Below are 10,915 nucleotides of genomic sequence, written 5' to 3' on the forward strand. Positions count from 1 at the left end.
GAAAGCAGGAAGCAACCATTCCCTCTCAAGGAGTGCCATGGAACTGGAAACTGAAGGCTGAGTGAGATGAGCAGGAAGAGGAACATCCAGACCAGAAAACCTCATCCCGGGCAGAGGCCCAGCAGCGCACAAACACAGCATCGCTGCAGTCCCAGAGCTGGTGCAACCGGAGGGCAGGAGCAAGACCGGGGACCAGTCAGTGCTCAACCTGTGGGGCACAGATGTGCTGCAGAAACTGTCAGGGTGCACACTTGGCGTCACCCCCCGCCCCCCCCCCACACACACAGTTACGGCGAGGTCAGAGGGCGCAGGGCACATCATGAACAGAAGCATGGAATAGAGGACAACCTGCCGTGAGCAGAAGGAATGCAAACGTCCGGCCCCACCAGCAGTCCTCACACAGATCCCCTGGGGGGCACGGACAAGGCAAGAAGCGCATCTTCTGGAACAGGTACACAATTCCAACAGCAGGCCAGAGAGTGGTGGCGCGAACAGATGCTGACTTGTTGGGTGTTTTGTGTCCTTCTATCACTTGCACTGTGAGGCTCAGTATTTGGATGGTGAGGCTCAGAAAAACATGGGCAGGTACCCTTTAGAGTTGAGGCAGCTCTAACCCTTACTTCCCAGATGTCTGGCTACTGTGTATCTGTCAATAAAAGGAAGATATCTCTGATTTAAAAAAAAACAATCGGTAAAGGAACTTAGAGGTGAGCCTGTCAGAAGCTGCCAAGGCCATATAGTCACAGGGTCAAAAGGAGAGTTGTTGTCAAACATTTTTAAGGTTAGGGCTTCCTTCAGAAACTGGACTTGCCCGACTCGGTTTTAAAGAACCACAGTAACTGTGTGCTGCTCTCGAGCTCTTCAGAACTCTGGGAATCTAGACAAAGTCTGGTTTCTCTCTAGACCCACAGGAGGGAGCCTGTGCAAGGGCAGCAGTCCTCCCTGCTCCTGCCTGGTCTTACTCCCCACCCTGGGGAGGCACCGCTGCTTCTCTCACCCCAGGCCTTCCCCAGGGCACAAGGGCAGAGCACTGAGCAGGTGACACACGTGTCCGTGGAGCTTGTGGATATCAGTGAAGGGAAACCCCACCAGAGTGGATTCCGGATGCAGATGGGGAGGAGGAGCCACACCACTCAAGGTAATCATGGACCCACCAGAAGAACCCTCCCCAGAAAAGGATCCCGAATTCCAGGCCCCCAGAGGGAAAGGCTGGCACCACATCTCCTACAGGAAGTGAGCTCCCCGGCAGTGTGGACGGGGACGAACCACCGTCACCCCAAACTCCTACGTTTCTCCAGTGGACTTTGCTTCAGAACAACTCTCCCACCTTCCTCCTTCTTATCCACAAAACCACATTCCTCTCCCTCGGGTGTTGGACTTGCCTGTGGTCTTGCCATAGCTTGCATGTCCCAAACTGCAATTCTCTGCTATTCCCAAATAAACCACTCTCAGGGGGAAAGTGACTGTTTTATTTAAGGTTAACAAGCTCACAACTAGTCACACTACCAGCTGGGCCCTCGCTGTGATAAGGTACAGCTCTTCCTCATTTTAGATGGCTGGCTGTGGACCTTCCTCAGGGGGCCTCGAGAGGCCTTTCTTCTCCCCCCCCTCCCCGGGCCGATTCTCTCAGGCACCTGCACAGTCCACCGCCTACACCAACGCAGGAGTCTTCCCTAGTCAATGAGATGTGGTCCCTTCTCCTGCCGCCACTCCCCCAGGGGACTACTGCACCCCACCTCAGTGCCACCTGAGCCCATTTCCCCTGCTCTCACTTCCACCCTCGGCACCCTCCCCGCTGTCCACGAAGCGCCAGCCTCCAGGGCTGCACTGTGTCCTCTAGGCCTGCGCCCCCCGCCCAGCGTCTGCCCACATGACGTGCAGGACCAGCTCCTCTTGAGCACTTGGGTGGGTCCCAGCTGAACTGTCACTTCCCCAGTCCCCCAGTCTAAAGCAGCCATCCTAGCGGCAGGATCCTACTGGAATCCCACTCCCCGTGTGTTTCTTTCTTATTCTCCCCGTCCTCCCCCACCACCACCCCCACTCACCTCCACAGGAGGTAAGCTCCCTGGACCCGGTCTTATCCTCTCCTGTATCTGGGCTCTCAGAACGGTGCCCAGAACATGGCGGCCAGGCCCCATGTATCTGCAGAGCAGATGCTGGCCCAAACAGCCAGCAAACACAACCCAAAGGTTAATACGGAAAGACAAAGAACAATGATCTAAGGTGATTTCATCCAAAATCAGTCTCTAGGGGGTGCCTGGGTGGCTCAGCTGGTCATTAGCGTGGGGTTCCCCACTCAGCAGGAGTCTACTTCTCCTTCTGCCCCTCTCCCCAACTACCCCACCCCCCGCTCATGCTCTAGCACGCTCTCACCCTCTCCCCCTCAAATGAAATCTTTAAAAAACCAAACCAAACCAAACCAAACCAAATCAGTCCCTAGGTTACATCTGACAAATTCATCTCAATAAGCCGGATCACTACCCCTCACTACAGAGCCAGCCCTGTCCCTCAGCGTCCTCCCCGACTTCCCAGCACCAGTGGCGCGCATCAGGTCACTGCTGTACCACTCCGCCCCCCGAGCCGGCTGAAGATTGAAGGCTGGGGACAGCACTCTCCCCGCAGACACTGTACGTCCCCCCATCCTCTGCGTCTCCCAGTGCACCCATGCACTTCTGTTCCTTCTCCCTGTTTACAAACATCCTCCAGAGAATGAGGACTCCACACACCTCCTTCAAACGGTGGCTGCCCGCCCCCCAGACCCCGCCAATGCCATGCAGGGGCTGAGATCTCCGTGGAGTGTTAGAGGCACAAAGACAACACATACTGAGGTGTTTCTGTGGCACGGGGACAAGGTGGTCACCTCCCTGTCATTCGAAACTTACTCATCTCACCCAGTTTAGGTTTACATATGGAAAGATATCTGTTCTCCTTTTCCCACTTCAAAAACAATTGTAGTTATGTTCTGAACACTAATGTTTGAGGTTATCACTCACCAAAAGAACACCATGGCCACCGCGTCCCGTAGAGTGTATACAGAAACAGTCTAATGTAGGCACCACCACCTACCTCAAGGAACATCTGTCGCAGGCAGACCTGGTTCATATCTCATGTCTGCTGAGTGATCAGGAGCAAATTCCTGAAAACCTTTGAGCTTCAAATTCCTCATCTGTGGAATGAGGTGGAGAAGACACACTTCACAAGGTCAGCAGGAAATTCAATGGGATGACCAACCTAAAGCAGGGGGCACAGTGTGGGGCACAGACAGGGTCTCAGGGGAAGCTTCTTCCCCTTCCCTGGGAGGGACGCCGGTGCACAGCACCTCCAAGCCCCCAGTCTGCTCACAGAATCACTCACTCCACGGGGTGGGGGTGAGGGTGGGGGGTATTGGTGAGCTATGCTATCCCTCTTCCATTATTACCACCGACACCTGCAACTGGAGTTTCACACTCCTTGATTCCTGACGGTGTTCCTCTACTTTCCTCAACTTGTGTCTCAGACACTTCTATTTCAAGTGTTTGAAATGTAATTGAAGTACTAAGCTAAAAATTTGTTTCTACAGAGATCACTTAAGTTTGCGTTGCAAAATTAATAGTTACGTATTTACCGGCCAAATGAGTATCTCTGAAGAAAATCTAGTTCTCTTACCATCCCAATAAACTATGTGGTTTGGTATAAATTTTATGCAGAAAAAACTAGAAAATGACCACAAGTTGCTGAGTCTGGCAACTACTTTTCCTACACAAGATCTATTTAGAATGTGCATTTCTTCGCTAAAATGACTTCCATTGGCTGGGACAATATACAAAATGTTTTTGGGGCCCTGCCTCCGTGTCACCCAGTGCTCCTAAAGGGTCCCCTACGGACTAGAGCTTCTCTTGGCTCTCCGCAACAGAATGTAAAATGTTAATGTCTCACTCAGCACTCCAAAGTAAGTATACATTTCATACGCAGTCTGTCATCTGTGTTTTCTTTCCTCAATTACATCTGATTAAAGAAAAAATGCTCTCGGGGCACCTGGGGGGCTCAGTGGGTTAAAGCCTCTGCCTTCGGCTCAGGTCATGATCCCAGGGTCCTGGGATCGAGCCCCACATCGGGCTCTCTGCTCAGCAGGGAGCGTGCTTCCCTTCCTCTCTCTCTGCCTGCCTCTCTGCCTACTTGTGATCTCTGTCTGTTAAATGTCAAATAAATAATAAATAAAATTTAAAAAAAAAAAAGAAAAAATGCTCTCTTCAGAACACAGCACACCATCGAAAAGCAAGTATTTCAATCATGTTTAACGTGGTTAAGTGGCATGAGCAGAAAAGAACACTTTGGATTCCTAAACCCTCCCACCCCACTCTCCTTATCACTTCACATTTAGTAGAGGTTGGGGAGAGGTTCACAATCCGGGACAGCAAATCCCACCAACAGGCCCTGGTATGCTGTCCCCACGGAGCTGCAGAAAGGCCGCATGACACAGGAGTGCCCAGAATGGCATGGAGTTAGGTTCAGACAGACTTCTTAACCAGTGCCCCAAACTATCACAGATTACCAAGAGATAAAGGTCTATAGTATTCCTTAAAAGCTTCAGGAAGAAAACAAAAAAACAGGTTTTTGCCTTACTGTTTCTACTTCCTACAGTTGGGGGACAGGGGACAGGAACTGGGAGAGAAAATAGTTCTTCCTAGAAACAGTATATGAGTAAATGACCCTCCGTTCTCATGCCTTCCAGATAAATAAATTCCCTTTAATTTAACTGTTAAAATACAAGCGCTGTAAGCTTGTGCTAATGTACTTTAGAAAGTCTAAACCACTTCCCTGAAACAGGGAAAGATACAGAAAAATTTTTATGTATTTCAGCTTTTAATGAATATAGAAGTCACAATGCAACAAATCTCACTACAGCAGAGAAAATGTGAGGTATTTGCCACTTTTTTTTTTAAGATTTTATTTATTTATTTGACAGAGAGATCACAAGTAGGCAGAGAGGCAGGCAGAGAGAGAGGGGGAAGCAGGCTCCCTGCTGAGCAGAGAGCCCGATGCGGGGCTCGATCCCAGGACCCTGAGACCATGACCTGAGCCGAAGGCAGTGGCTTAATCCACTGAGCCACCCAGGCGCCCCCCTTTTTTTTTTTAAAGATTTTATTTATTTATGCCACATTTTTTTTAAAGAGATGATTTAACAGCCTTTGAGACTTAAAATTCTACAAACCTTAAACTTTATCCTGGAGTCAAACCAAGCTAAGTTGCTACATTACTACTCAACAAGGAGAAATTTTTTCACCATGTGGTATAATCCTATGAATACAATGTTCTAATTCGAAAGCTTTTTCATTTCAACACATAATTTCAGTTTGGAAGATATGTGCAAATAAGACCACCCTTTCATAGGAAAATAATACAAGTATTTAAGCATAAGTCCTGCCTCTGGTCTGTAAGTTGCACAAGGTGGTTTCCTCTAGAAACAGAAATCCTACCAACCAGCCCTCAGACTGCCAAAGAAGATGCAGCGAGAACCCAATTTTTTTGTCCTAGACTCCCCTAACTAGAAGCTCACCCAATCAGGTATTATCTTACAGCATTACAGAATAACTAGAAATAATTAGGACACTCTGAAGCCCTAGAAAATGCCACAAACTTAAAACTTAAAACATGCTCAGGTCAACTGAGCTTTTGAAAATAATCTGCCCTTTTCTTAAAGTCATGATCTGTATCAGGGCCACATGATGAGACTCAGTCAAAGAAAACACTAAACTAAGGCCCTGGGAAACTCATTTCCCAAGTCATTAGGGGTAAACAGGCCATCATGATTTCATTTGAAAGTATTAATGTAGGGGCGCCTGGGTGGCTCAGTGGGTTAAAGCCTCTGCCTTCGGCTCAGGTCATGATCCCAGGGTCCTGGGATCGAGCCCCCGCATCGGGCTCTCTGCTCGGCAGGGAGCCTGCTTCCTCCTTCTCTCTCTGCCTGCCTTTCTGCCTACTTGTGATCTCTGTCTGTCAAATAAACAAATAAAATCTTTAAAAAAAAAAAAAAAGTATTAATGTAGGGGCACCTGGGGGGTGCTCAGCCAATGATGCATCTGTCTGCCTTGGGTCGTGCTCGGGGGTCCTGGGACCTGCCTCTCCCTCTGCCTCTTCCCCCACCCCCTTGTGCTCTCTTGCCCTCTCTCTCCCTCTCTGTCAAATAAATAACTTTTTTTAAATTAAGTGTTAATGTAAATAGGAAGCTGCAAATATGTGATTGCAACATAAAGTTACTCTTTGGGCTACTTTGCCAAACTGCCCACCATGTCAGTGCTGTGGCCACCAGGCCCATGTGGCTACTTAGATATAATTCACACTAAATAACTGTTTGAAGACCAGTTGCTCATCCCACCAGCCATATCTCAAATGCTGGCTGGTGGCCACCACAGGGGACAAGACGGACACAGCACAGTTCTGTAACAGCCAGACATGTGTGTAACACATGGTATCTACCATACAGACAGGCAAATTCAAGTCCGACCTTCCGTGGGGCACGACACAAATACCTCATGGTTTTGTGGGCAGTTTTGTTTGTTTTTAATTCACCATTTCGATAGCAGGCACAAACAGTAATTTTTGTAAAGCTACATCTAAAAGGAGCAGTGAACAACGCTTTTAGAGTTGGCTAACTCATAAAGACATTTCTGAATACAGGCTCTGCTTACATACAATGGCTTTGCAAAATAAAAGTAATGAAAAAACATAGCTGGCATCATTTTGAATAGTTGAGAAATTCTGTTTGCAATAATTATCTCCCTCTATCTGATAATCAAATACAGTGAGGAAGGCTCAACTAAAAAGCCATACTCAACCTACAAAGGATACTTTCTGCGATGAGGAAAATACGGTGTCAAGTAGGAGAAGTTAATCAGTTTCTTCTTACCAAGTGGTAGAAATATCAGAGAATCAGAGATGCTTTGGTGGGTATCTGAAAATGGGTGTTAATTATCACTCCCGCTCTGCCGCACCCTATCATTACCTCAGCCCTGATACTCAGCTGTTTGCCTACTTATTTTTAGCCTCCTAAAATGCACCTTCCCCCTATGGTTTTGGGTCCAATTATCACTTCATGTCCCACATGAAAATCACTTACTTCTCTACCATTTGGTGAGAAAATACACAGACACCATTTATTTGCACATTTTTAATATAATGCTGTCTAAACAGCAAGCTGTTATCTTTACAATGCCTAGAAAAGCAAATCAAGGAATGTGCTTAGTGCCAGAGAACCGCACATGTAAAAATGGTTAAAATGGAAACTTTTGTTATGTACATTTAACCACCACAACAACAACAAAAAAAGCACACCAAGACAACTGTCTACATCCTGACACAATCCATTTTTTCAGAGGAAGCACATGGTTTTTCCCAATAAATTGGTCAGAATTTTTCAAGGTAAGAAAATATGAAACTTCCCTCAACGTTAAAATTAAAATCCAAGTATATTAAAAGCCAAAGATGAGAAATATATTTAAGAAAATGGGTTTATTTTCCAGTACCCAAGAAACGACAGGATAAAGACAAACGTAACACAATGGCACTAAACAAAAACGTGCCTCCTGTTTGTAGGGACCCCAGGTGTAAGAAGCTATGGTTTCACCAGGATTGCAAATCCCACACAAGCTGGACGTGGTACTGAGTGCTTCAGGACTAGCAACCCTAATCCTCAGACCCCCTCTAAGACCTCCGTAGGATCATAATCTCCATTTTACAGATGCTGAACCTGAGACAAATAACTTTTTAAAAGAAGATGGTTCTTGGGGCGCCTGGGTGGCTCAGCGGGTTAAAGCCTCTGCCTTCGGCTTGGGTCCGGGTCTGGGTCGTGATCCCAGTGTCCTGGGATCGAGCCCCGCCCCGCATTGGGCTCTCTGCTCAGCAGGGAGCCTGCTTCCTCCTATCTCTCTGCCAGCCTCTCTGCCTACTTGTGATCTCCATCTATCAAATAAATAAATAAATAAAATCTTTTAAAAAATAAAATAATAAAAAAATAAAAATAAAAAATAAAAGAAGATGGTTCTGGTCACAAAAGTCGTAGTTGAAGTAGTGAGGTCCTGGCTGCTCCTGGCTTGGGCGCTGGAGAACTTGCTGCCCCTCACGCTGGGAGTTCATGCTGAGGGCGATCAGAAGAACCATACCACTCACTAACACACAGTCTCCAGAGCAACATAACCTTTCATAGATGCTGATCATCTGGTATATAGCAGGGACAAGGAAAACTCTCCTAAGTTTTAAGAAAGCCCAAAAGATATCTTGACATGAAACCATCCTTAAGATATCCATTGCAACAACCAACACCTATCTTGCTCCTATTTTTAGGAAAATTCAGAGACAACCTGCAAAAGCCATTTCAAGAGAAAGAAACATTACAAAGGGGGGGAGGGAAGAAATGTAAATCGAAGGGATAAATATTTCAATAGCAAACTCCTTCACCTTCTTCCATGGTCCATATTTTAATACACAGCATTTTCATCACAAACCTTTGTAACCCGGTATTAAACTAAAACAGGATGCAGAATGCTCAACACTTTCCAATTCCCTGAATCCTGGCAGGACAAAATACCCCAAACCATCGAAACTCAACAATGAATCCCGATAAACTAAGTTTGCCCAGACTGTGAACATTTAGGATGCCCTCCCACGACTTTGCGGGAGGGGTGAGAGTGGTGAACCCCGACGACGACGACCACTTTCTACTCTGTACCTGTAACTGCAAGTGAACACGATCTGTCCTCACTCCATTCTACAGATGGGGTAATGCGGTAAAAGTTGCCAGCTTTTTTGTCTCAACACACGAAGCCATAAGGAAACAGCAAGGGCCACAAAATGACCCCTGGTCCGAGAGAGAGGCGCGAGCACAACTTGGGGGGTGGGGCACGAGCCCCTAGTCCAGCACCCCCTCCCTCTCCCACCGCGGGCGCTGAAGGAAAGCACCACTTCACTCCAGCTTCAGCCCTGGGGGACCAGAGCCGGGGGCGGGGGGGGGGGGGGAGCCTTCAGGAGTGGGGACTCAGAGGGTTGGTTGGGGGAGACCGGAGGCTCTAGGCTGGAGGCCAGGTTCGGTGGATTCAGCGGGTTGGGGAGTCGGGGGGGTCTCGTGGGGCCAGAGGCTGGGGGCCAGGAGGTCCAGGGGGCTCGTAGGGGGGCAACTCGAGGGTGCCGGATATCAGACTCGGGGGGTGCTGGGGGATTCAGGGGGCCGGGTACTCCGAGGGGTGGGTGGACAAGGGTTAAGGGGAGGGCCGGTGGTTCGTGGGGGTTTGGGGGTTTCGGGGGATTCATGGCGCCGGGGACTCGGGGGGAGGGGAGTGGGGGTTCGTGGGGGGATAGGGGCTCCGTGGGTTCGGGGGGATTTTGAGCGCCGGGCAGCGGGGGTGGGGGTCTGGGGAGGGTTCGGGGGATTCCAGGGCCGGGGACTCGGGGTGTGGGGGGGACGACGGGGTGTTCGTGGAGGGATGGGGGCTCAGTAGGACTTGGGGGATTCGCGGGGCTTGGGGAGGGGGGCTGTGGACCGAAGGCGCCGCGGGCTCCCAGGTCTCCCGCGACCCGACACTCGGGCTGCCATCGCACACCGAGAGCGAAACCCAACCAAAAGTAAGGCAAGGGCAAGTTTGATGCCTGTTTCACTCCCACAAAAAGTTTTTTAAAAAGACAAAGCAACCGAGATTCCGGGCCCCTGTTCTCGACGCTCAAGGAACGAACCAAGTGAGGACCCCGGCGGAGACCGGAGTAAACTTTCGGCGGCTGCCCGCCCGCGGCTCACCGCCGGCCGGGGGCCGAGGGCTGGGGGCTGCGCCGGGGGGTCAGGGGGGCCGAGAGTGGGGGCTGGGCCGGGGACCGCGGCCTGGGGACCCGGGGCCGGGCCGCGCAGCCCGCAGCCCGGCTCTGCGCCCACGCCCGCCCGCGCCCCGCGCACTTCCGCGCCCGCCCGCACGCTTACCGGCATCATCTTGGACCCGAACCGCATGGGAGCCGCGGCCCGGGCCGAGCGGGGCGCCCGGGTCGCGGGAGCGGGGGGCGGCGGCGCAGGGCGAGGCTCCCGGAAAGCCACCGACCTGTTGCAAGGCGGCCGCGGCGTGGGCGGTCCGCCGAGCCCTCCCCGCTCGCTGGGGCGCCACCGAGCCCCGGGCCCACCCCCAGCGGCCCCGACGCGGCTTTGTCTCCTCCGCGCCCGCGACGGCCCGCGCGCCCTCTGCGCTCCGCCCCCCGCGCGCGGCAGTGGGGGCGGGGGCGGGGCGGGAGCGCGCCTGCGCGGGCGGGGCCGGGAGCGCGCCTGCGCGGGCCAGGCTGGGGTGGCTGGCACGGCGGCCGGCTGGGCGGGAGTTCGCGGCCTCCACCTTCAGTTCTCTGCCCGTCGCCCAGGTTCCATGGGAAAACTCTTGTCTGACTCGCTTTCACTAAGTAAAGGAACACACTAAAAATGACTTCAATGGTAGAGCATACATATTTTTGCTACAGTCAATAAACAAGCCTCCAAAACGGTTCAAAGTGTGCCGTGCAGCCTTGTAAGAAACCGCTTTTCTGAGGCTCTAGCCGGTCCCGCCCTCCGCCTGTAGGGGGGCGCGCTTCCCCCGCCCCGCGGCGGGCGCGCGCTGGGGAGGGGCGGCGCGGCCTCGCGGAAGCCCGGGTCGGGGGAAGCAGCCCCCGAGGAGGATGGACGCTCCAGTGGGGGAACAGCTCCGGTGCGGGACAGACCCCGAGGGGGGGCTCCGGGGAAGAGCTCGGGGCAGCCCCCGTGGTGGGGGGCTCCGGGGAAGAGCTGTGGAGCAGCCCCCGAGTTGCGGGCGCTCCAGTGGGGAGCCCTCGCGAGGTGCCTCCTCCGCAGCGAGGCTGAGAAGTGAGGCCAGCGAGGAGAGCACCTGCCGCTGCCCAGCTCCAGGACAAGCAACTCTTTCTGGGCCCGGCACCCCCCTTC

General features: G+C 51.7%; 1 protein-coding gene across 3 annotated transcripts in view; it reads right to left on the reverse strand.

Moving 5' to 3' along the window:
* TP53BP2 (tumor protein p53 binding protein 2) overlaps positions 1-10,179 on the reverse strand; it is a 55,605-nt gene extending 45,426 nt beyond the window's left edge. For 2 of the 3 annotated variants that reach the window (XM_045982666.1, XM_045982665.1), the window contains exon 1: positions 9,941-10,179. Coding sequence is in view for 2 of the 3 variants with exons in the window: in XM_045982665.1 (XP_045838621.1) it covers positions 9,941-9,967 (27 nt within the window). In the remaining variant the exon portion in view is untranslated. Of the gene's footprint in view, positions 1-3,066; positions 3,167-9,940 lie in introns of all 3 variants that reach the window. The other variant, XM_045982664.1, reaches the window with a different exon arrangement.
* Between the last annotated feature and the right edge of the window lie 736 nt (positions 10,180-10,915).

Source organism: Meles meles, chromosome 17 (assembly GCF_922984935.1).
Source record: "Meles meles chromosome 17, mMelMel3.1 paternal haplotype, whole genome shotgun sequence".
In the NCBI taxonomy this organism is placed as follows: Eukaryota; Metazoa; Chordata; class Mammalia; order Carnivora; family Mustelidae; genus Meles; species Meles meles.